The 27,813-nt window shown below is 44.8% G+C and overlaps 1 protein-coding gene across 1 annotated transcript in view; it reads right to left on the minus strand.

Annotated features, from left to right (window-relative positions):
• The window catches only part of nrxn2b (neurexin 2b), a 179,423-nt gene that overhangs the window by 24,272 nt on the left and 127,338 nt on the right, over nt 1-27,813 (minus strand). Inside the window, exons 10-13 of the mRNA XM_056576223.1 lie at nt 22,938-23,057; nt 19,019-19,167; nt 18,318-18,550; nt 15,043-15,233 (exon numbers count right to left, since the gene is read on the minus strand). Of these exons, the coding sequence (XP_056432198.1) occupies nt 15,043-15,233; nt 18,318-18,550; nt 19,019-19,167; nt 22,938-23,057 (693 nt within the window). The remainder of the gene's footprint in view (nt 1-15,042; nt 15,234-18,317; nt 18,551-19,018; nt 19,168-22,937; nt 23,058-27,813) is intronic.

Genomic DNA, 27,813 nt, shown 5'->3' on the forward strand with positions numbered 1-27,813 from the left:
CAATTATTTGCCGTCTTTCTTCTCGTTGAGCTTCAAGGGGGAAGCTTTTTTCGAAAAGGATGCACAGTGAATGCACTACAAGGAATATGTACAAGATTACGCTAATGATGGGAACGTATTTAGAACACAGTTTTAAAGCTAAAGTAGGCAATTTGTCTCGAACAGCCAGAGTAAGCTAGATTCAAAGTGTCCAACTGAAAAAATCCATCCTCTACCTTCAGGCATCCTCCAAAACCACACGTGAGCAAAAGGCATGTCTATCTTGTGTGATGTGGGCAGATCGCAAGGGAGGTTTGCCATCCAATCATTTCATTCAGACCGATTGAAATGATTTGACGGGCTAATTGCAGGCCTGCGACAGCCACAGATAGCAGATTTCTATCATTTTTCTGTCAGATCATCGGATGTATTGATTGCTGTCAAGTTTTTAAGAAAATTTCAACATATCTGACAAAAAATGCTTTGAGAATAAATTGCTTACCCTGGCATTAATGGTTTGGCGGAATGACTTGTGTGTGTGTGTGTGTGTGTGTGTGTGTGTGTGTGTGTGTGTGTGTGTGTGTGTGTGTGTGTGTGTGTGTGTGTGTGTGTGTGTGTGTGTGTGTGTGTGTGTGTGTGTGTGTGTGTGTGTGGGGGTGTGCAGCTTCAATCTCCCTGCCTACGATTGAATTGAAATGCCACTTGTCATGGTGTCATTATTTACTACTTTGAAAATGGCTCATTTAACATTTCCTAATTGTGAAAAGCGAGGGTCGCATTTCCCCAGATCCTACCATTTAGCCCCGTTTACCTGTGCATACATACATAGCACCCCGCTACAAACAACCACACGCGACAGTTTAATCCACTTCATTTATATACATGATACGTAAGTCACCCAGTTAACCATGCATTAATTTGTCTGTCACAACACAACGCTCACTAGTCAACTACCCTTCTTCCTGTCCGCCCGGCAAACTGGTCCATGGGGAACGCGTGCCGCATTGGGCCGTATTACAGAAACTTTATAATTATTATTTCGAAGGGCTTTATTTTCTGTTCCGGGACAGTTCATTTGGTTTGCTAATGGCGGGGGTGGTGAGTAGGCGGTTGTGCTTCTGAGTGTTGTTTGTATGGTTGTTGTGATTTATTTATCAAAGACTGTGCTGTGTGTGTGTATATCTGTATTTGTATGCATCGTTTAATGAATATATAGTGTTTGATTTATTGTTCTGTAGCGTTTGATTGATCATGGTTGTATTGATTTCTCAACTATCCCAGTGGGCTCTCCCCATTGGCCTCTGATTGGTAGGCCTATTTAATGGGGAGACATGGTTTGAGTTGGGGGGGGGGGGGAGGGCATTTGAGATGCAACAGCTTGAGGAGAGGCTGTATTCTTTTGTTTGCCTTTTGCACGTTTGTGGAAGTTTACATAAACCTACAGTATTTTCCTTAAACTCTCTGAGCCTCGTCCTGCTTTCAAAAAGTTCACTCCTTGGGTGCGTCCTGTCCCACATGTGAGTTCGGGGTTCAATACCTCTTTCTCACACTAATATAGACTTTAGAATTATATTTCCAATATCCCCCTCCGTCACCGTATCTGTACTTTCATCTTACTACTCTGTTGCTTATCAGTTTATGTTTCATTACCAATCTGTATCATTGAATGGATTTCCCTCTTGTGTATGTCATTGCTTAAAAAATATTATAATAGTTATTAAGATCATCTCGACCCTCTTCCAAGTTGATTTCTGGAAGATTTGTTTCGTTCCATGGGTGGCAAAAAACCTTAACACGAGGTAACTCAAAGATGTTTTCCTGGTTGACTCTGAGATACATCAAAGCCGCAAAGAAAATAACAGGATCTTAACTTGAATAAACATGAAGATGTTCCCCACACTGCGCCAAATCCCCCCAAAAACCCTGCCAACTTTCAGAGGAAATGCCTTTTGCCGTGTTTACGTCTCAACAGCAGAAAAAGGGGGCGAATTCCAAGTCTGGTGGATACCGGAGCTGTTGCGTGGGCGAAGCCAGTGGGTCAATTAAATGTAGACCGTGGGTAATGGAGTGTGAGTGGACCTGTTTGCAGACTTCTCCTCGCAATTAATGAGCACCGAGACATGTCATATTTCAGACCGGCCACTCCCGGCCCGGCCGGATCGATACAGCGAATTCATTAAGGGCGCCGGGGTTGAGCGATGCCCTGGAAATATGAAATCTTTTGGAGCGCAGAGTGTGTGGGGAGCAGGAAAGAAAACGAGCAGAGGGTTTTTTCATTCTTTCTCTCTCTTTTTTTTTTTTGGAGATTGTGTGTGAGGAAGGAGAAGGTTAAACTTCAACCCTGCATATTAATCTGGGACGGCCGACGGGGGAATTGGACTCGTCCGATAGGTCTGGTGTTTGCTTGCGATGTGGGCGTTTTCAACATGATTAATAATGGTTATCGACTTTTTCTGTGTCTCTGTTTCTCCGTGATCGTGCATAACCACAAACCACAAAGAGCAGGTTTACGAAGACTTGTTTTCACAATTTTCATAATAATTTTTAAGTGTTATCGTCCTGTTATTGACGCAAGGATCTAAAAGTAAAAAAGCGTCTATTTGTGAGGGCCTAAGCAAACCTTGTAAGAGTTGATTTGTGTTTCCTAATCATGTGGCGATGGTAGGGGAACTTCAGGGGCAAAGAGAGGGACGAAATATTTTTCTGATAAGTCATAATCCAAAGAGTTTTTTTTGGAGCCGTAGACGGAAGATTGTGTATATGATTGTCTCTGTTGGTTAATTCAAAGGGGTTGGAAGAAACAACCGAGCAGAGAGTTGGGCGACGGAGGTGTAGTGCTGGGGGTCGCAGGTAGGAGGTGTCGCTGGTATTTTTGTCGGGGGTCTCGAAAAAACAGACGACCTCTCGGTACCCCCCCCCCTGGCCGTGACGAAGACCTCTGGTGTCACTCAAAGGGGGCCCGGCAGTAAGGGGACCAATTACACGAGGTCTCGGCCGGACCCTGGCCCCGGACCTTGCTAGGCGGGGGCCCGTGTTCACTAATGACCTCTCAGGGGCCGTTCTCCGGAGGGCCACTGGCCAGTGTGTGTGAAACGCAAGTGTCCTGTGAGTGTGCCTGGGAGTTTTTTAAAGTGGTTCCCAAAAGATTTTTGTGCAAATATCATCGGTGTACTATAACACTTCAGATATTGATGATGATTATGCAGTTAGAAATGGAAAACTATAGTAACATATTGTTACATCAGGGGGTTATTGGCAGATAAATCATGGGGGGCCTTAAAAAAACACAATTTGAACACATTCAGATTAATATAAGCATTGAAAACACTTGACAATTGTACAATTGATAATACTGCATTATGCTTTAGTACAAAAACGGGTGCCTCGATCTGACGTCTGCAACGTCACACTGGATACGTTCCCAAACGAGAATGATGAACAGTGTGATCGGCTTCATCTGTTGTTGCCATTGTGCTATTGCACCTTAACTGATTTCACTTCCTTAAAAGATGAGGTGTGCAAGACCTACGCTCAATCTGAATCGGCGTTGATCCCTTTACCCCCAGAGATGCATTAATTTCCTGCAGACGTTTGCCAACGGCGCTCTTGTTTTGCACATCGTCTGTTGGGCTTCCCGCAGACGCCTCCAAAATAAAAGCCCTCTACCTTCACACGTTGGCCTGTAATTGGTTCCCAAGTGCAGGCCGCTCTGAACCGCCCTGATCCAATATTCACACTCGCACTCTTTGAATTCCACATTAATATCCATCACGCGGCAAGACCTTTGTGATGTTTGAAAATAGGCCGCACCGAGAGGTTGTGTTGCCGTGAAATACAAAGCCTTCCTCGACTTAGCACTCCGTCGGCTAGATACCGTGAATCAGAAAGGTGTTAACGCAGAGAGGTGAGAACAAAACATGGGCCTCCAGCAACTGATGTCCGAACAACTAATCTGGCTGACAACTATTTATGCGTTGCTTAATTATGCTTTGCTTTGTGTGCGTTGTATTGGTTTTGGGTCTGTGTGTGTGTGTGTCTGTGTATGTATGTATGTATGTATGTATGTATGTATGTATGTATGTATGTATGTATGTATGTATGTATGTATGTATGTATGTATGTATGTATGTATGTATGTATGTATGTATGTATGTATGTATGTATGTATGTATGTATGTATGTATGTATGCATGCATGCATGCATGCATGCATGCATGCATGCATGCATGCATGTATGCATGCATGCATGCATGCATGCATGCATGCATGCATGCATGTATGTATGTATGTATGTATGTATGTATGTATGTATGTATGTATGTATGTATGTATGTATGCATGCATGTATGCATGTATGCATGTATGTATGTGTGTTTGTACTGTTGTTTTGTGAGTGAGTGGGTGAGTGTGAGCCTGTGACTGTGTGTCTTGAAGAGAGAGAAAGAGCGAGAGTGTGAGTGTGTGAACAAGCGATGTGTGTTTACGTTTGAGCACCTAAACACACAGACACACACACACACACACACACACACACACACACACACACACACACACACACACACACACACACACACACACATGCTTCAACATATCCCACACAACCAACAGGCAGTGCTATTATTAAATAGCTGTCTAATGATGGGTTCAGTGACAGATGTTGTGGCTGCGCCCCCAAACCCCCCACTCTATTAATTCAATTAAAGTCTTTCTGAATGGTTTCTGAAGTCGTAAGAGTGTCCCCGTAGTTCGACTGAGGATTCAGCTGACATTTGTTGTGTCAAGTCTGGTCCCTGAAGCGTCTCACTTTTGAGACACGTCCAATTTGGAGTTCAGACATTCAATGTTTGGAGTCTGGGTCGTTTGAAGGACAGAGAGATTTTTGGATCACATAAAACCTCTGAAAAGAAGCCAGTTTCGCGCGTACGGGGGAAGAAGGCGAACCCTTCATTTTTGTTTTTATGTTTTATGGTTATTCCAAGACCTTGCTTGTGTTTGGCACGGCTTCAACACATCTAACGCTCTGTGTCTCGTCTCTTTATGCTACCCTCTTTTGCTCGCTTCAACCCCATGTTCTGCTTTACCCGGGTCTTGACATGCATCTCGACAATTCATATTCACAGCAAGGTTCAAAGTGTAAACCGTTGGACCTCAACCGATTTGATTGGCTGCCTGTCGTCTACCCCATTATTTGCCAGTCGTGCCCGCACTTTCAATATTTATCCTCAATATTATATTTATCCCCTAATCCTTAAGTATAGGCTGAGCATGAAGAACCAGGTGTACGGAATAGCAGTTCACGCCTGATACGAACACTCACTGCATTTCAACTCATCCATCAGATGGATGGCAGAACACTCCCAATTGTGACGTAACAAAAGTTTGTCATGGCTACTCAACATCACACGGTAAAACAATGGCCCTCGAAAGCAACCATCTGCATCTCCCCATCCAAGCCTTCCCCTCACCTTACCACTGTAACCTCCTCATCGTTGTAGTATGTAATCAGTTTAAATATTCAAAACGTACAATGCACAAAGTGCTGAGAGTGGCACTATGGATCGGGAATGATTCACGGCCGACCGCCTCCGCCGGAACATTCCTCTTCCTCCTAACCGACGTGACGCGGGCATTCCTCTTCCCGTGTGAAAACAAATACGACATAATACCGGGTTGTCAGTCTATATTCACAATCCATCGCTTATTTATTTTTTACCCCAGCCAAGCAAAAAATAAACGACTACCATGGGCCATAACTCCCCAGTACCTTCCCTCCTCTGCAAATCACTTATTCCCCGCTGATAAATAATAGAGAAGAGTACAGCTTGATTTATTTCTTGGACTAATTGTGAGTTGTAAATCCCCCCCCCCCCACTTCCCTTCAGCTGGGGGCATAACTTTAAGCTGTCAAATAGAATAAAACGCCTTTATCTCAACGCCAGTTAGGACATTCACAAAGTGTGCTCACACACACACACACACTCACTCACACATGCATGCACATGAGCGCACACACACACACACTTACAAATAGAAAACCTGTTATCTAACGCAGTAGGTGCTGAGGACGAGAGGGATCAGGAAGGGAAACGCAAAGAGATGGAGAGAAAGAGAGAGCGGGATGAAGAGAGAGAGAGAGAGAGACAGAGTGAAGAATGACAGAGAGTGTGGAAAAATATTAAAAGGAAAAACTTGAAAACTGGCAAAATATATGAAAAGTTTCCCATTTGAATCATGCATATCAGCAATAGAAGTCATGTCATTGAATCATTGGTTGCAGGTGTGCTATTGAACGGAAACAAACAGGATTCTGCCTAATTGCTAAGTAAGATTTGCATTATGGCTAAGGATTTGTCATTGTCGTTGTTTTGTTCTTCAATGACCTTAACCAAGGGGTGACGTCAAACACCTTCCTGGCAGGCTGTGTGTGCGATAACACGTGTTCAACAGGCATGGGATTGACACCCCTTTAAGTGCCCCCCCCCCCCCCCCCCCCAACAGCCCTTTAAAGCTACCCGACAGCCCCTGGTCTAGGGCTTCACGAGCCCCGGAGTTATGATCACTGGGTTGAGACTGTTTTAATGGGAGCCGGCGAAGCAGAGCAGGTCAACCACAGGGCCCTCGCCGCTGCACAGCGTGGGGGTCCGGGGGGCCGGGGGGCCGGGGGGCCGGGGGGCCGGGGGGGGGGACAGAGAACCGGCCGGCGGTGGAGAACTGCGTCTTGCATGGGCGGAGTTCACTCGGCTGTGGCCAATGAAACCGAGACGCTATTTGGTTCCTGAGTGCGGATTGCAAACACACCTTTATATACAGTTTAAAATGCCATTTTGTCGTAATGGAAGCTGTTACCCAAAGTCATTTACGATATATTTTAATTTTAAGATGGAATTCATCAAAGCGCAGGCAGGTAGCTAGGCATCTTGCTCGAGGGTGTCTACATGTCAGACTGCAGACATATGGGGATCGAACCCGGAACCCTTTAGGTCAGGGTTCAAACTCCCTCATATATACATGACTATCCTACATAAACACTGTAGATTTCCATACATTTCATAATGCTAATTTTAATCATCACAAGCGGACAACAAGCACAATCTACCACCTAGCTCTCACTGCTACGCTAGCACGCGAGCTTAAGGCTTGGGCTACAACGGCTATGGCTAAAACATTGACATGGGCACAACAGCCAAGACTGAGGTTTGCGTGTTGAGGCGGGTACTTGCAGCGGCTACGAGAGGAGAGGTTTGTTTCCCCTCTGCCTCGCGTCGAGGGCTGGTTGCTGCTGGTAAATGGACATCATTAGTGTCGCAGATCGATCGTGGTGTGGAGCCCATTGGGGCAGAGGGGGGGGTTTGGAGTGACATCGCCCATCGATATATGCGCACAGCAGGCGCTTGTTATAAGCGAATGTGTGCATGGGGAGGGACATGTGTGTGTGTGTGGCTGTGGGACAAACCGCTTGCCCTGATTCATTTCAGAGCCCTAATGGTGGAATTAGCATGTTTGTACCGCAACTTTTACAGATTTGTCGTCAGATCTACACGCTATTAGTCACTACATTGGAACTTTGTTCTTTCCCCCCGCAAGTTTATGTGATGCACATTAATATTTAGTTAATCTAAACATTACTCACGAAAAAGCTCCATACGTTGTGTCTTTTGCCTGTGTGTGTCTGTGTGTGTGTGTGTGTGTTTGTACTTTTGTTTTTTAATTTTTAATGCAAATACGCCCCATTTATCAGAGAAAATGTGGATTCATTGCGACTTTTCTCAGATTGTAATTAACGTGATAGCTCTTCTCGCGCCTTAGTGTCCTCTTTCCCCATGAACCAATAACCCAAAAAGTGCATGTCCTCAAATGGCTTTCGCTTTCAAAATAACAGCGTGCGCAAATAAAAGTCCTGCAAGGATAATTGCTTTGATTCTGGTTTGTTTTCTTCACCTGGCTATTCTGTGTGTGTCAGAAAATTAAATAGCATGATAAAACAACAACATGACAAAAAAACAACATCAGCCCTTATAAGCACAGATGGAACTCTTACTTAATTTATGAGAAACCAAACCAAGCACAAATAAGCGACAGATTTCTTTGAACTATTTTTAGATTTTTCTTTTAGCCAAAATAATAAATGTTAAGGGTCAGGGTAAGGGGAGCTATTTATTCGACCCGTTATCGGTGCACGGATTAGTATATACGGTGTGTCTGACAAATAGTTTGGGCTGACCAAATAATGAATCTCAAACTTTCCGCTGGCGAGCACAAAGCTCATTAAATTGTGTTTACCTTTCCTTGATCGCCCTCTCTCTCTCTCTCTCTCTCTCTCTCTCTCTCTCTCCTCTCTCTCTCTCCTCTCTCTCTCTCTCTCTCTCTCTCTCTCTCTCTCTCTCTCTCTCTCTCTCTCTCTCTCTCTCTCTCTCTCTCTCTCTCTCTCTCTCTCTCTCTCTCTCTCTCTCCCTCTCTCTGTGTTGCCAGGCTGCTCCTTCACTGGGTCTGCTTTTGCTCCGGAGCACTGTACATCATACGTCCCAGCAGTGCCGCGCGAAGGCACTTCATTAGCAGATGTCTTCAAAGCGAGTCAGGGTTGGATCCCGGGTAAGGTACGCCAAGTGTCTCATTCACGAGCAGCACACGAGTTAAAAAATAACGGCAATTTGGGGTTTTATTGTTCCTGGTTATGTCAGACTCGTGTCCAATCCTGCCTAAATGATGACATGAACAAGCATTATGAACACACGTTTTGCTGTTACCTGGTCTACGGGAATAAGAAAACCTGTATGCGCCGTATAGGGAAGTTGGGGACACAAGATTGGTCCAAATAGTAGCTGAAACGTTTTAGTCCAAGCACCAGATCTTCTTCAAAAGGCCGTTCTAGACTGCTTTGGCCGAGGTAAATCGAGTTTCTATTTACCACCATATAGTTATACACAAGATGCTTTTATCCCCAGGCGCTGACAGTGAATTCACATCCATTGCTCAAGGACAGGGCAGGCGGGGGGAATTGGGGCTCAGACCCGGCACCTCCCGGCTGTGAGAACACCATACAATACCCAACCACAGAGTACCCTTCACAAATTCACCAGGATATTAATTGTATGAACAACAATTGGCCGTAGAATAGGGAAAATAACACACAATAACGCACAATTGCTAGCATGCATGGAATAACACCTGCGATCATCAACAATAAAAGCCAATCATAACAGGGCCAGCCGGGTATTCTCTTTGCCCGTAAACCTGTGTGTTCAGCCACTTACACTGAAGGGGTGATTTGAGAGCTTTATAATACACATCATGCAGGCATGAGTTATCCTCCATTGGCTGCAAGTCCACCCCACACTCCTCCAGCCTGAATGTCAAGCACTGTATTGCTTTCCGATAGCGGGCTGATGTGTGGCACTAGACGCTCCTGAGAAGAGGACACTGTGTTAATTGTGTCTCTTTTTCGGACACACCGTCGAGAGCCGTCGCCATTGGATACCGATCAGAGACTGGGCCTCCCTGTTGCTTGTGGCGATGGATGAAGAAGCCATCTATCCACCCTGTACCCATTAACCAATCTATTTATCTAACGACCGGTAATCTATCCTTGAACCTCTCCATCCATTCACCCGGGCAAAATCTGTCCTTTCCTCTCTATCTATCGAGCAATCCATGCGTGTAAGCATGTATCTCTATCTATTCTCTCTATCAACATCTATTTAACAACCGTTAATCAATCTTTCCGTCCATCGTCCGTGACAACCATCCATCCATCGATTAATCTGCCTAAAATACTTTAATCCATTTATCTTCTTCTGCTCTAATCAGTCCATCTAGGCATATCTGCCAAAGCACTTCTATCGTCTATCAATCAAAGCGTATATCCATCCATCCATCTCGATACCGTTGCATGCCTTTATCTAGACATGCATCCATAAGCATAAGCATGCATCCGTCTTTCTTTTCGTTCATCCACCCATCTGCACACCATCTACGTGTCCAATCCCCTCTCTGTCCGTCTCTCTGCCTTCCTGTCCGTCTCCGGCCGGCCCTTCATCCGTCACAGCGGGGGGACAGTAAAGAGCGTCAGAGGGATCGGCGAGGCCGCTGAGTGGGAGCCATAAACAACACCCCGGGTGGTGCAGGAGACCCGGGACGCTACAGCGGCGCTCCGCTACGGCCCAGGGGCCTCGCGGCACCGTCTCAGAGGGGCCCAAGCAGGGGGGCCCGAGCGTAGCGCTAGGGCGCACACCTGCTGCATCTGGCGGGAGTGGGGGAGGGCCCAATGGAAGGCCTACGTCACTTCTTATGGGTCTTATGGATCGTTAGCCTCTTCGCATAATTGCCTAAGTCATATTTTAAGGTTCATCCTGTGTTTAGCGTGGAAAATGCCTAGGTCAAATAGATGACTCTGATTGGCTTAGGATATAGCCAATGAGGCACAGTGAATCAGCAGCGTTAGAAGAGTAGAATTAGGTTAGATATCCCTATTTGGCTGATGTATGAATTAGGCTATTACGCTATGAGGCATAGCTCACTTGGTTTGATTTTCTACCGTAACCTATTTCTATGTCTTTTACCCTATTAGCATATTGTGATTTCTGTTTTATCTGTTTGTTAATGCATTTGGCATGTTTGAATTTGTCAGCATTTCGATTAGATATTTTATCCGTGAGTCGAAAAAGTTTGGATTATGACTTTTTAAAGCCGCAATATATATGTATTTTCATTTAGGTGGGAATGTTTAATCCGCCATATTTTCCCAACATCCCCGGTGTGAGACTCACGTGCAATAAAGCATTACCTCTGGGGCTTAGTGTTGTCCCCATATTACAAACCTGACGGCGAGAAAATACCTTGAAGATAATTAACTGTCTAATATTTCATGACGTGTTTCTGGAGAAATAAGAAGGGAATTTGGGACACCAAAAAATAAAATAAACAAAAAGCCTTTCGGTTTTTTTGTAATTACACTTCGGAATCCTGCTGATTTAAACAGAAGGAAATGCACTTAGAAATGAAAGATGCATGATACCGAAAACACGATTTGGGATTACGCTTGTTTGAAGGGTGTGCGTGTGTGTGTGTGTGTGTGTGTGTGTGTGTGTGTGTGTGTGTGTGTGTGTGTGTGTGTGTGTGTGTGTGTGTGTGTGTGTGTGTGTGTGTGTGTGTGTGTGTGTGTGTGTGTGTGCGCGTGCGTGCGTGTGTGTGTGAGTGTTGAATCATGTGAATAAGAGTCAAGAGTGAACATGAAGAAAATTCTCTGCATTTGTCTGAGCTTGTATATATTCCGGAATGCATGTTTTTTGCCTCCCAGTTCCCTTCAGTCACAGCTGGCGTCCGTCATTGCCGTCATGTGAACATATGTATAAACCTACCACCCGTGCTGGGAGTCTGTGTCTGTATGTGTGTGTGTGTGTGTGTGTTTGTGCACACACCCGTGCATCAATGTGTGAGTGAAGCCCCCAGAAAGAACTAGAGAGGGAAAGAAATGGGCTTATAGAGCGAGTGAACATGCTCTGAATGTCCAATTAGACCAGAGGGGGGAGAGAGAACCGAGAACAGAGAAATGGTCCAGCGCTACAGAAATCTCTAGAAGGCAGATTTAAAAACTATTACTCTTCTCCACAACCGCTCGCATAAGCGTGCGTTCCCAGCAGGCAGCGTCTCTTCAATTAAAGGAACAGGCGGCCACGGGAAAAAAGGGGAAAAAACTGCAAACACAAGCGGCTAACAGATTAATAGCGCAGATGGTAGCGTTTTTTTTTTTTTCACGGGGTTTTTTCTTTTTCTTTTCAGGCGCCACGTGCGGCGTGCGCGTGCAGACACTACAGCCTCAGCCCGTCAAGGGCCTAAAACACCAACCGCATCACCTTCAATCTCCATCCCCGCAAATTGCCGTCCGTCTGTTTAATTTGCGGAAACAAATCGTCGTGCAAGTTTTCGTACATTTTTTAAATATGCTAATAGCGCCATCTTCGCCACACGTCTCCACGGTGGCCGGCTGAGAGAGTAAGTGAAAGACGGTTGTCGCACGCTTGGTTTGCCGGCCTTTTTATGGGATATAGCTGCGACGAGCCTTGCTAATCATGCTAGCTGGCATAGAGACACCACAGCAGTAAGCAGGAGGCTAACACGGCACGCTCATTTTCACTAGCCCGCACAATGACTCATCGCTAAATGACACCGTTGTCGGTGCGCTGAACGTGGTATTCAATGCAAGCTGAACACAAGCCATTATTTATGGTAGATTCCTCGTTTTTTGGACTTATTAAATTCAATAGAAAGACGTACATTTCCCAGAATGCATGGGAACAATCATGAACAATCATCACCCTATTTGAATTCTCGTCGACTGAGAGCCAAAATAAAAAATTAAGAATTGGACACACAAACTATTTTAAACTTAGTTTAAAATGGTATAAAGATTGACTTCCTTATTTATTACGAGTTTGTTTTGTACTGTAATCAGATATCCATAAGATCCAAGAACAGGCCCAACCACTGCTGTAATCAGCTCGGGCCTTATCAATTACTACCAATCAATTAACCAATACAGACCCTCAACTGATAAGCCACTAATCACTCCACGAAGGGAAATTTTGTCAATTCATCAGCGGCAAAGTTATTTTGTGTGTGTGTGTGTGTGTGTGTGTGTGTGTGTGTGTGTGTGTGTGTGTGTTTGCTTAACAAGTCTTCAAACAATGGACATATATTATTATCGTTAGTATACGCTAGCTGAGCGTTGACGTGTCCCTGAGCAAGGCACTCAACCCTAACTGCCCCTGACGAGCTTGCTGTCGCCTTGCGTGGTTGACTCTGCCGTCGGTGTGTCAATGTGTGTATCAGCCGATACACCGTAAGTCGCTTCGGATAAAAGCGTCTGCTAAATGCCCTGATTGTAGTATATATGTATATTCATTAGTGTTATCCATTATTAGTGCAAATTACATTAAAGGGGACTTATTATACCACCAGGTGTGAGTGTGATTAGCCTTACAAGCCGTTTCGAAAATCTGCCTAATATGACATCACTAGTGGGTGTGTCCACCTAGATCTGTGCTGGATAGATCTATCTACCAGCCTACCCAGTGGACTGAAGTAAACATTGCTCATCTATCCAGCACAGATCTAGGTGGACACACCCACTAGTGATGTCATATTAGGCAGATTTTCGAAACGGCTTGTAAGGCTAATCACACTCACACCTGGTGGTATAATAAGTCCCCTTTAATAGAAGTATGTTTTTGTACTTTGATTATACTTATATGGATCACACATTTGTTTTGTGTCATCATCTCTCTCAATTCTCTCTATATATTAACCACAGTATCATCACCATCATCACTTTCCTCACCATCCTAATCCATCAGCAGTGTCCTCAGGGAAACACTAGACAACGTTTGGACGTGTTACTGAGTCACTCGTCTCGAATCCTCTCTTACTGACAAACGGGCCTCTGTCTAAGGCCACTTACAGCAGTTTAATGTCAGCCAGAATCCCTCTACCACTTGTGAATCACCAACACCATCACCACTTCCACCTTCCCCCCTTGCGCTCTCTCTCTCTCTCTCTCTCTCCCTCTCTCTATCTCTCACTCCCTCTCCCTCTCCCTCTCCTCTCCCTCCCTCTCCCTCTCTCTCTCTCCCTCTCCTCTCTCTCCCCCTCCCTCTCCCCCTCACCCCTCTCCTCTCTCCTCTCTCTCTCTCTCTCCCCCCCCCCTCTCTCTCTCTCTCTCTCTCTCTCTCTCCCCCTCTCTCCTCCCCCTCTCCCTCTCTCTCTCTCCCCCTCCCCCCTCTCTCCCCCTCCCTCTCTCTCTCCCTCTCTCTCTCTCTCCCTCTCTCAGCTCCATTCCTTCTTTCGTATTGTGTCTCCTCCTGCCCTCAATCCCTCTCCTACTTCCATCTTTACATCCTTATTCCGTACTCCTTCTGTCCTTGCCTTCTTGCCTTATTGTGGCGCCGTGACTTGTTTTCCCCTGAATCCTCAGAGGCTGTCACCTTGTTGTTTTCCCTGTGCTTTCACCCGACCAAAAAACTGTTGCCGCGTCAAGGAGTTTGAGTCCTTAAAAATAGAAAAGCGCCCATGGTCTAAAATGACCTCGGCTAACAGCTCCAGGTGTCTCTCTCTCTCTCTCACTGTTATTTTACACGCCGATTCCAACGGCAAGACAAAGCATTCAGACGTGAGAGGCTTTTAACCATTGCTATTATCTGAAGGAGCCGCTGTTTCGCCCGGGAGAGGAGGACATAAAACGTGTCCCATGAAAGGGTTACAGGTGAGAGTCAAGTGTACAATTTTACACCCATTTCTGGGGTATCTTTAAGAGTGAAGATAGCTCGACTGGGAAAACAAGGCGACAATACCGTGTAAAAGGAAAAAGGTAGGGAGGTGGAAAGGACAAAGTCTTTTTTGTAGATTGGACTCTCAGATGTAGGTCACATTAGGACAAGGTTCGTCTGATGCTTCTCAAGAGCACTACAGCCCCAGAGGGGAGAGGGAAGAGCAGTTATAATCTCGGCCCCCTTGCGTTTTTGTTGAATGGATTTGGCTTCTTTGGGGAAAAGCGTGTGTGTGATTACGCTTTGTGTTTCATTGTACATTGCGCCCTATGGTTTTCATACCTTTTGATGAATTCATTAATAGCCGAGTAAAATGCTAAAGGAATTAAAAACTATTAACTTTACGATTGAATTTAAATATTTTTACCAGCAAAGGAGAATATAGGCTGGCTTCTCGTCTATCATTTAGCATAAAAGAAACCCCCCAAATCCCACATTTAAACAAACGCCACTGCAATATATTTTTCATTAGTTCCCTTATTACCATATCGTCAACACCCTATAATGTAATGCACCCGTTTGCATAGATTCTTCTGATTTTTGTGACACAAATTGAATTAGATGTAGCCCAAAGGATCTGTACTAAACGTCACATCAAAGAGCAGACAAAAACGAGGAGAAACCAAGGCTTAACCTAAACGATGTACTGCAGCGGGGGGCGGCCATTTTGCCAAAAATGATTTCCCAACAACAAATCACTGTTGTGGTACATCGGTGGTCGGCTAGTCTAGTTCAGTCTCCTTACCTTTGAGGTCCAGGTTCCGTGCTCCATTGGAGTGCTGTGTCACGGTGCGCGAGTCAATCTTGAGCGTGTGCACGTTGCCGGCGTCCCGGGACACCACCACGTTGTGCCACTGGTTGTCGTTCAGTGGCTTGTCCGAGTTGCCCTTCATCAGCGACGGCCCGTTGCCCAGGTCGAACACGTAGTGGACGTAGCTAATGAGACGGAGGGGGAGGGGTTAGAACTCTCAGAACGCTCACACACAGGGAACTTGGGTTTCCTACACAGAGAACATTGCACACCTCCACAGGGGAACCAACACAAAACCAGCACACTTCAGCTGGGTAACTTGAATGGAATAAGCGTTTTCTCCACCAACAACTTAGGGGAACGGGAGCCCCCTACACAGATACCTACACATATAAGATGACATCAGGTAGCTCCACAGAGCACATGAAGGACAAGAGGATCCCCCACAACAACATCAAACCTCTCGGCAGAAGACTCACCGGAGTGTGCTACACAGATGAATTACTGAGAACCGGAGCGCGCTACGCTGACAAGTTCTGGAGTACACAGATACAAACAGAAGGTACCGGCCTGTGACAGCCTGGATAGTAAGAGTGTGAAGTGGTTAAGCACACACAGGGCTGGTCGATAAGGAAGGGAGGGACTATCGCAATAATCAGGACTACTTTATTGGAATCCAAGTCACATTATATACCATGATTCCCCCCCCCCCCCTCCACAATTGTTGTGATAAATCAACCAGTTATATATATGGGCACATATGTTATTGACTTAAGGCAGCATGGGTGCCCTTTACAATACCAGCATGACACAAAGTCCCCAAGCATGGGTGTAGGCGTACATGCCCTATTGAAATGCCATCGACCAGACGTCCTGGAGGGAAGCAGTGTCTCAACGCTCGGTTGCCATGGGCACGTCAAGGTCAGCACAACCTGCCTTGCATCATTGACGCGACCCCTTGCAGAGTTCAATATTTTTTCAGCCGAGCCCCTAACTCATCACCAAGGTTACCATGGTGGCGGACTCTAAGACACAATAACCTGCTTTCCGTCTCGCTTTGTCTCGCTGTCTTTTCCTCCCTCGGACGCTCTCTCTCATACCGTCATAACCTCTGTCAATCAATTCGACATTATTGAGAGCACACTTTTCTGTGCAGAACTGCAATATGAAGGCAGTAAATGAGATCATGAAACACATTCGGAGAAACATTTTGAGAGGCAAAAACGCTCAACAAAATCTAAATGATATGCTGTCCTGGCTCCACAATGGTGGATGAGCTCCCCGGGATCATCAGGAGAGATGAAACCCTACATCTTCCGCCGCAGGCTGAGAACTCATCTGTTCAGACTGCGTCTTGGCCCGTGGAAAACATGAATTAAAGATGATTCAAGTGCCAGATACTATATTTTAGCACTTACAGCAGTTGCTTGTTTGACTAATTGTATTAAGTCAAATGATTCTTGAACATTTTAGGTTAGTGGTTCACCGTTGAATGCACTTAATGAACGTTGCTCTTGACATAAGTGTCAGTTAAATAAACTAATGTGCTTCCTGGTTTTGGCATAAACAAGCAGAGGTGCCTTTCTTTACTTAAGGGCAGATGAGGGTGCATCATGGCATTGCTACTAAGGGATTTCACCTTCTCACAGGAATACAGATGGTGGTAGGCTTGTCATGCTAGGCTAAACGCTAATGTCGCTAAATGCTACGCTAATGCAGCAGCAATGAAGGTGTGTGTTTATTCAACATCTCACTGTGGCAGTGGCAACCCAAGCTTTCCCGTTTGGATACAAAACATTTCCAAACAATTTATAGTTAGTGAGGTTGTTTCACAGCATTTCACAGGCTGTTAAAAAAAAGTTAGGTTTTAAGTGCTTTACAGGGCACATTACCAAAACAATATCACCAACATAGCAGAAGTATCTTGCCAAGAAAACAAAATAACACACAAATGTATTCTGAATAACAGTAAACTTTTTTATAAGCCTATCTTCGGCAAAGCACGTAACCTTCAGAAAGGGTTGAATGAAACTATTCACATAATTATTATTATTGTGTCAAAACACTGGCACTGTGAGACGGTCAATAACAACTTCCCTTTACTTATCTGGAAGGATTTCAGACAATATATAATAACAAAAGTAACAAAAAAAAAGAATGATACATATCATTTCCATTTCAACATTCTACCTTATTCTTTGTAAATCATAACAGATCGAATTAAATTGCCTTATAGAAATGACGAGGGGGTTAAAGGAAATACTGTTGACCTACCAAACTCTGTGAACCCAACAGCCTCTAAACACTTTTGAATGGGGCCACCAAATCAACTCAACGAGCTGCAGCTGAGAAATCTAATTTGTATTGGCCTTAAAGGGGAAGCAACACCACTTAGTGGCGGGTTTGCATTGTGGATGACTCCCTGGCTACGTTAAAGGCTCAAGGTTTTAGTATCATATGAAGCCCTTTGAGACTGTCACTGTGATTTGAAAGGAGCCAAACCCAAACACCATCTGAGCTTTGGTATTCAAAAGCTGGAGAGTCCCTCTCTCGGTTGAACTATATTGCAAATTTCATGCCTCTTGAGAGGGAATCGAAGCTGCATTTAACAGGGATGGAAAAAACATACTGGAGCTGCGTTCCAAATCGCATACTTTTTACTACAGCTATCCTTACAAAGTATGTACTGTTGCACACAGTATGCATAGAATTGGGACATCGACTTTCCCCGGCTCAGTCGATGTGACGTATTTTCTGCTGCGCAAAGCATTGTGGGGCAAATTAGCCAAAAAGCATCCTGGCTTGCAAACTAAGAAACGCGACCGGATGTAGTAAAACATCCTGGTGAACAGGCATACTATATTTTCCATTCCTAACCTAAACACTCAATCTTTTTCTGGCATTGTGGAAGTCTTTGTTAGAGGCAGCTTCAGGGGTGTGGGTCTTCCTGTTCTGAAGGGAATCTCATTGCGGTGCTGTAGACACAAGCTGTCAGACTAATGATAAATAATGAAACTACAATCAACTCATTAACGTGGCGCTATGCACAAAGATTCACCGGACATCGAAGACAAGGTTAGATAATGATGGGGTTCAAAATGGTTAAATGTGTGAAACCAAATACACACAAAAAGGTTTGTAATAACTAAACTACAAACAAGGGGGTCACAAGCCCAGAACACTGTGGTGGGAAACACTGGGACGAGGGGGCTGCAACAGGTGCCAAGTGGTCCTCCGCACACACGAGGTACACCAATGGTCTCGCTCACCCCTTGACGAGCTCCACCACGATGAAGTCGCTGCCGTCGCCTGAGTTGAAGAGCATGAGGCCGTCGGGCGTGGTGGTCTTGAACTGGAAGAAGAGGTGCATGGAGGCGTAGGCCTGCAGCGTGGCCAGCGCCAGGTAGCTGCCCTTGGTCCGAAAGGTCACGGGGTCAGCGATGATGTGGCGCATGCCGAAGCGGGCGTTGAGCTCGCAGTAGGAGATGTCACCGTTCTTGCACTAAGGGGGGGGGGGGGGGAGGATGTCCGTTGAGTGGACACACTTTATTGACGCAAGCATTGTTTTCTTGCATAGTGACACGGGTGGAGATATAAACTGTGTCGGAATATTTGATTCATCGTGAACCATAGACATAGAAACTAAGAATCTAAGACGGATGAAATTATGAATAATGCAAGAAATAAGTTCATCTTTATCATTTCTAGATGGGAAATAATATTTTTTACTTTATTTCTTACCAACAATGATATTGCACTATGTATGCTAAGTCTATATATTTATATATAGATGCTTTTCCTACATTATACAATTGAATTGTAATAAAAAAATAAAGGACAATAGAATAAACCGAGGATGCACCAATATTATAAGGTGACATTTGATGCGGGGCAGAAGTGATACCGAAACTAAGTTTAAAAGTGCCAAACTTTGTGGGTCAGTCCAGCCCAGCGGGGGGGTGGATGGTACCTGGTCGAGGTAGGGCACCCCGTTGAAGGTGAGGCCCTGCAGGTGGCCGATGAAGTTGGACGGCACCACGGAGATGAAGCGGCGCTCGGTCATGATGCCCGTCTCGATGTTGTGGAACTCCAGGCGGGTGTGGGCGCCCGTCATCTGGCCTGGGGGGGGGAGGGAGGTGAGAGGAGCTCAGTGTACTCAATGGCTGTTGTTACGGCTGATTACATTTGTTTTATTCTTTTATTCATAGTAGTATATGATAGTTTTTTTTTTTTCGTTATAGCGGTGGTTGTTTTATCTGATTTCATTTGTTTTATAATTATATATATATTTATATATATATAATAGTATTTTTTTTTCTTTATGGTGGTTATTGTTTTATCTCATTTTATTTGTTTTATAAACATATATATTATATATATATATATATATATATAATAGTTTAATTTTAATCTTTATAGTGGTTGTTGTTTTATCTCATTTCAGTTGTTTTTAATCATAAATATATACTGTATATTTATGTTTGTTTATTTGTATTAATAACAGTGCGTGTTGTTTTATCTCATTTCACTTTTGTATTATTTCAAATCTATTCATCACTTATTTCTAGTGTTGTATTCAATAATTGAACATTTATTAAAACGGTTGTTCGATTTGTGTCTCATTAAAAAATAAATAAAGTTTTTACATGAGAAAATGTCTCTTGGCACTGTGTATTCTCTCTGAGTAGCTGGAATGGGATGCGGGCAATCGTTTATATATTTATTGACCAATTAGGTAATACTTGACAACAACGCTAGAATAATGAACCACTAATTACTGAATACGAATATCTCAGCTAACACAATCACCAATAGTAAATAATTCCTAGGCCATTAGTTAACTGTTAATTAACTAAGTGAACGGTTAGATAAGGCATATTATTGCATTTACGAACGCTAAGCAATGCTTGATTATTCTACCTTTGTTTTAAAGCAATACCTTTATCAATAAAGTTGAAGTTAACCTAAACACATCCCGTACACTTGCTGTACATGCGCCTGGCGGTCTGGTATTGTTTGTTTATTTTGCCAAATCACTGTACGGTGGAGTTACACGCTCAAGTAAAACAGGGTCAATCGGATATTGAACCGTGGAACCAACGAGATCGTGTTTTCATTGGATGATTGCCACATTACATTTGAACAGAGCAGCGTTGGGGAAACTGTTCGCCCACTGCACACCTTGTTACAGACATTGATATAAAAATGGTCGCTTCCGTCCAAATAACAACAGAAGAATGGGTACATGGAGGGCGTCCCGTACGGACCGGTGGACACTGGCGTCTCTTTACGAGCTCTCTTGCAACCGCGCTGAATATATCGGCGCTATCGGCTCTTTCAGGGGCGAACAACACGGGAGCCATAATTGGTTGTTGCTGTTCTAAAACGGCGGGAGATACACAGTGTTAACCGCAGGGGCCCGGGGTAATGGGCCCTGGCTCGCCGCCCAATGAAATGGCCCCCGGTCTGAGGGGACCCGGAGGACTTCCCGGTTGTCGTTTTCTTAATGTCTTTGTTTATTTTATTAACTTTTGCTTTTTTTTCTTGTTTGTGAGGTGATAACACCCTGTCCCCAACTCACCAACGCACACACAGACACACGCACACTCACACACACACACACACACACACACACACATACACAAACCCATAAACGAGCACACATACATGCACACCGGACATACATTCACACAAATGTAGACACACCCATGCGCATAACTACACACAGACAAGACATAGAGTCACACAAATGCACACACAAATGCACACACACACACACACACACACACACACACACACACACACACACACACACACACACACACACACACACACACACACACACACACAATCAGTCATGCAGACACATGCACCAACACACAAAAACAGACACACACACACACACACACACACACACACACACACACACACACACACACACACACACACACACACACACACACACACACACACAAACCACGCACAAACACGCACACTACCTCTACACTAACTATCCTACCTAGCTATCCCTCTCCATTAACATATTCCCCTGCCTTCTTGTCCATTCACCCAAGAGGCACCAAAAAGGAATCAATCTTTTATACAAATACACTGCTGCACTCTTATCCGCTGCTCCCCTTAAAAATCAATTAATTCCTGGAACTCATACAGAGGTCTCTCGCAAACACAACAACATCTCAGGATAAAAGAAAGCGAGCTGCTTGTATCCAACACGTGTAAACCACAGAAAGGCCTGTGTGTGGAGGTCTTCACAGTCACGTTCGGATGCAGTCCGACCCCCAGACGTGTGGTGCCACATGGTAATGAGTACCTGTCAAAACACAGCAGCGTTGCCTTTCCTGTATGGAGCCATCATCGCTATTTACCGCAGCATCCTGCTCGTAACGTGAAGAGCATCTCAAGAACTGTTTTCGGTTGCGTTCACGTAAACGCGACGGTATCATAACACCCCGCGGTGCCAAGGTTCTCTGACGCATTTTGATTTAATTCATGTAAATATTTTCATTTACAGAGCCGCAATACAGCCTGAAGGTAAAAAAAATAGCTTGTTGTGAAGGAATACCTATACTTAATTCATTTGCCTTAAATAAAAGTGAGATTAACGTTACTTCGTTCTGTTTAGTTTGCTCTGTATTGTCGGAAGCGGTCTCTTTCTCGTTCGTAGAAAGCTCTGCCTTTTTTTCACACAACCATCACTCTCACGTTTCCACGGCAATGCACTAACAGTAGCAACACTGTTTTATTTAACCCAACGGCCTCACGTATGCATATTTAATCAAAGGGTTTAAAAATGGATTGGCGGATTTAGTGGAATTATGATGTTTAGCTATGCATTAGGTCGGGTTGAATGTGCACACAGCTCCGACTGCGCATAGTTTATTATCGCGTGTAACGGATCAGAAATGTAATTGCCGAAGAATCCCGACGCGGATTTAAGATCATTTAATGTAATTTCTTAGGTATTATGATGGCATCTGTTCTGCTCTGATTGTGTCGACTTTATGACACTACACAAGTATCGTGTGGAAAGAATCCTTTATTCAATTAAATCACGACAACCCAAACCAACAAATCTCCAGGTAGTGGATGTAAAGCAAACTTTTATTTCCCTTTACCGCGTCGTTTGATCACTTTAAAGGTCAGAAAGTAACCATTGCGTCCATTTTTTCAGAGGACCTATGCCACGCTTGTCATGTTGTCTTTAACATTACGCTTACGTAAACGTCTTTCCACACCCTCCCACGCCTTGCTCAAGGGTCACGTGTGCTGGGTGACTGCTCAATGAAAAATAAGATTTGTGTTAAAGGGCCTCTAGATCTCACCCACACTGTGACTCACACATTACACACATTCACACTTACACACAAACATACACGAACATACTAGTTTATCTTAATTTCACCCACAGTCAAAGCTTGTCCATGTGTGTATCTCAGCCTCTGAAGCATATGCTGTTAATATTACTGAAACCAGGTCACAGTTTGGTGTTTTATTCTACTTACTTACTACAGTTTACCGCTGAATCATTGGGCAGATGGTAATAATCCAAAGTGACTAAAACTGATTTATTTTTATGCCTTTTATTAAATTGTAATTCTAGGTACGATACTAGCCTTTTCCTTGCTCTAATTGTGTACACTATTTCGAAGCATGTCACGAATATCCTCCAAAAAATTAAATGGAGATCTCGAAACAAATGTTTCATCTCTTTTTTTTATCATAACCTTTTCAACACATCGTAAACGTTCCTACTGCTTCACGTTTTGAAACGCATGCCAACGAGGAGGTCGATTGGTCCCCTGAGGAAAGTCATTGAGTCCCACCCAATCAGAAGCTCTGGTCGCCGTGGGGACGAGGGCACGGCTTACCTTCCACTGTGACGTTGTCCACTGACAGCTGGAGGTTCTTGCCCCTCCGCACCACCTTGACGGCGTGCCACTCGTTGTCGTTGAGCTTCTGTCCTGCGAACAGCGTCTCCGGCCCCTTACCTGAAGACACACACTGGGTCACGTACTGGGGAGGGAGGATGGGGGTGGGGGGGGGGGGGGGGGGGGGGGGGGGGGGGGGAACTGGAGGAAGGCAGTGGATAGATGTTGCAGAGGTTTTTTAAACATGTAGTCGCTATGAGATGTGTTGGTGCATGTGTTGCCCTTCACAAACACGTTTGAAGGCACCTCTATATAAGTGCCAACCAACACGTGCATACATGTACAGACACACTGTGTTGTGCTGGCACACACACACGCAAACACATGGATGCGTGTTTTTGTGTTTGTGTGAATGTGTGTCTGTGCGTGCAATCCCAGTTGTTTTTGAAGGATACCTGCTGCTTTGGATAATGGGGCATGAACAAACAAACACACTTCATTCACAAAAACACACACTAAATACCATGGACACACACTGACACACACTCACACACACATTCAAAGGCACTCACTGTGTTTCTCAGTAACACACAGAAACATGAACACACACAAACCAATATGACATTCAGCTAAATAGTGTCTCACTGTGGTAAAACACAGTGTTCCTGTGAGCCATCAGTGTAATTAGTTACTGCGGAATCAAACTCGAAGACATGTACACAAGCACACACACACACACACACACACACACACACACACACACACACACACACACACACACACACACACACACACACACACACACACACACACACACACACACAGTCAGCCCCCTCAACCATCGCTGCGGGAACATATTGGCTTTTTGGGGTTTTCCTAAAGGATATTCATTGACCCAGATATTCATAAAAGTAGACCTTGCGATCCAAACAAATGCATAACCTGTCAAACTAAAATTGTAATCAAATCGATCAAACCTCATTGTAAAATGAATAGAAGTTACCATATGACATGTTACCAGTTAACATAGAACATATGGGGAGAAAGTGTGTGTGTGTTTAGAAGGGCTCTAAGCTAACAAACACAATCACTGGCATGGGGTCGAAGGTCATCGTGACCGGAGATAACCACAACAGGAAAAGAAAGGACAGTGGGTTTTCCAACACATTACCGTTGACGTGTTGAGTCTAAATTTAGCCCTACTTCCTGCCCACACACCAACACTCTCTCTCTCAAACACACACACACACACACACACACACACACACACACACACACACACACACACACACACACACACACACACACACACACACACACACACACACACACACACACACACACACCCCCCACCATGGGATGCCTGGCTGGATAGCTAGCTTGCTTTCTGGCCAATTATATTGCCAGGTGAAATGTGATTGTCCGATTGCATGTGTTCGCCCACGTCTGTGTGTATGTTTTTGTGTGGGTGGACAGTGTGTTTAGTTCATGAGTTTGAAAAAAAAACTCAAGGTGCCCTCAATTGATGCCCTTCATCACCTGATCTGTGTGGAAAAGGGATGTTTTTTTACTTATTATCTTATTGACTTTACGATGTCCTGACAGAATTCAGCACCATGGACAGCGACATCTTTCGCAGGAGTCTGTCCTTGAAGTAGAAGAGACAGCTGTCAATCAAAGGATTCAAGTTATTTGGCAGGGCTGGGAGTGTGCCCTCCATGTAGGGAAAGGAAAGCAGTGAGTGGCGGGAGCAGGGGCCAATCATTCGCCGGTCAGGGGGGGAGGGGAGGGTCTATTATCAGAATCCTTGTGTGTTTAATTACCAGGTAACTTCCACACCTAAGATCTGTAATAAAACATAGTAAGATACAAAATAAAAATTAAATATCCTGGTTACTGATAGAGGCTAGGGGGTGGGAGGGAAGGAGGGAGGGAGGGAGGGAGGCATTCTAGAGAGGGGATAAAGTGAATATACTGGGCGGAGGGAGACAGATTTTTATAACACTTGTCAGTTTAGAAAAAGCTGGGACATCAGGGCAAGAAAATGTGAGGGCAGCTGAGTGAATGTACTGACACGTGAGCACACGAGAGAGAGAGAGAGAGAGAGAGAGAGAGAGAGAGAGAGAGAGAGAGAGAGAGAGAGAGAGAGAGAGAGAGAGAGAGTAAATGGAAAGAATGAATGGGAAATTGGTGGTTTGTCGAGCAGTGGCCATGCAACATTTATCTTGCTCGCTTGAATGGAGAGAGAGACAGAAGGAGAAGGAGCGAGAGACTGAGAGATAGAGAGAGAAAGAGAGAGAGAGGCGCGACTGGAGAGGTGCATTGTGGGAGTGTGGACAATAATAGCTGTGTTGTCCTATGGTGACTGTGCACAGACGTGCTTCCTCTGTATGAGTGAGTGAGTGTGGGCCCACTCACATAGTTTTTTTCCTCACCAAGTCTAAACGGCACTCAATCCATGAGAGGAGAGCACATCCACATCATTATCAGCCAGCTGTCTGTCAGCCCGGAACGACAAAGTCGTTAATGTCAGAGCTTTTCATCAACTTTTAATACAGACGCAAAGTTTCAAACTTCCCCTTAAACAGAGGGCCGAGAGTGACAGACAGGTAGAGCTGCCAAGAGGACCTAAATTAGTCCCTAATGGGGGGGTGGAAGAGGGGGGAGGGGGGTTAGGGTTAGGGTTAGGGTGTATGTGGGGGGGGGGGGGGTTCATGACTCATCATTGCCATGGAAACAACAGAATGAATAGGCAGAGTTTGACGATTTATTAAAACGCAATTAGCTATCTAATTCGATCCAGGGACCGGGGTTACTGTCGAACAGAGAGCTGTATTTATCTCTTCCTAAACACTTCACGCTGCCCCACCTTTCCCCTGTGCCCTGCCCGCCATTGCCATCAACATTTGGGGGCATCCAAAGAGACGGACACAACCACAGTTTGTTTCGGCTCAAAAAAAGGAACACAACAATTCAGTGTTGGTGATTCTTCGGGCCAAATCGCTAGTGCACACTAGAGGGGAGGGCAGGAGAGAGAGTCAATGAGACAGAGAGAGAGAGAGAGAGAGAGAGAGAGAGAGAGAGAGAGACAGACTGAGCAACTATTTCAATTTTTTTTCACAGGGTGCTCAGTGGCAGTTGAGACAGCAAGACGAGACACAGCTGGATAATCCATCCATTAAGTCTCCATCGCCATCATAGGCGCTTGAGAGAGAGAAAGAGAAAGGGAGTGGGACAGAGAGAGAGAGAGAGAGAGAGAGAGAGAGAGAGAGAGAGAGAGAGAGAGAGAGAGTCACAGACACAGAGAGATACTGTCAGCAAGAGAGAGAGACAGAGAAAGAAAGAGCCAGGGACAGTAAGAGATGGCGAGAGAAAGGCCGGAGAGAAAGAGAGAGAAAAGAGAGAGACTTGACACGAGAGAGAGGAGACAGAGAGAGAGAGAGGGAGAAAGAAATCGAGAGAGGGAAAGAGAAAAAGATAGAGAGAGATAGACAGCATGATGATAAAGAAAGAGGGAGACAGAGAGAGAGAGAGAGAGAGAGAGAGAGAGAGAGAGAGAGAGAGAGAGAGAGAGAGAGAGAGAGAGAGCAGTGAACCTTATCACCAGCTGGCGGTAAGCAAGAGCTGCCATCTTTTATTATTTTATCCGACGCTGCGAAACTGAGCCGACTCACAGGAAGTAATAAAACATAAGCCGTGACACAGCAGAATTATTATGTCTCATGTCACACTTGACGACCTCTCATGAAATAAATACGTTCAAAATAAATCTTAACTTTTGACAAACTTTGGGTTTTAATTCCTGTAGCGCCTCTCTGCGACTCTTTACTGTACTCTGTACTTTTTATAATTATGATACTGATTTGTATAATGAATTGTATGATAATTTATTTAGCAGTGGAATGCTTAAATCTAATTGGTCTCTAAAAACATAATTAAAATGTAGAACGAAATAAAGATATTGACGCATAATGATGGGGAACATTTTGTGAGAATCAACAAAATAAAAAGTTGTATATATTTAATGTGACCAATAAAAGATAAAAGGAAAAACTAAAGGTTTCATGCAAAGACATTTATATAAAATAAACCTAGTGGGTTTCTTAAAAGCTGTCAAAATCTCAGTTATTTTACTTTCAACAAAAAGGCAACGTCGATGTATCATCGTCCACAGGCATCCCAGCAGAGCAATCCAACCCGACCGAGGGCGTCCCAGGTCAGAATATTTTGAACAGCTGGGAGGGAGGACCCACAGCAAGCTGAGCAGCAACCCAGGCCAGACCCCCTCAGCATTGGGAGTGTGTTAGGGCTGGGGGGGCGGGGTCGATGGACCATCTGATTCAGGTTTTTTTACCCCGAGGATGCACAGTGCCTGCGTGGTTGATTTCAGTTGGGTTTGGGTGGGGCTCATGTCAGAATTCAGGCAGGGGGCGAATTCTGCAAGCGGTTACATCTGCAAGCGGTGACGCTTGCAGATGGGGGCGAGCTGGTGTGTGTCGCGCGTGTGTGTGTGTGTGTGTGTGTGTGTGTGTCTGAGGGAGTGTGTGTGTGTGTGTATGTGTGTATTGCGTGCGTGTGTGCATGCGTGCCTGCGTGCGTTTCACACAAACAGTCCTGACCAGCGTCTTTGAAAAAGGTTGCCATTGAAAGTTTTGCCCATTGCCGTTTGTAAAATTAAAAAGTAACCGTTGAGTGACGGGTGTTTTATGGTGAGCGTGATTAAAGCCAGCGCCGCGGACGCGCTGTTCAATCACAGGGTGCTGGCACGCTCCCTGACACAACCTGTCGTCTTCACGCATGTCTCCTCCACATCCAAACTCACCGACACAGGAAACTAATTGGGATGATGGAGCACGGACCACACACACACACACAC

Source organism: Gadus chalcogrammus, chromosome 17 (assembly GCF_026213295.1).
Source record: "Gadus chalcogrammus isolate NIFS_2021 chromosome 17, NIFS_Gcha_1.0, whole genome shotgun sequence".
In the NCBI taxonomy this organism is placed as follows: domain Eukaryota; kingdom Metazoa; phylum Chordata; class Actinopteri; order Gadiformes; family Gadidae; genus Gadus; species Gadus chalcogrammus.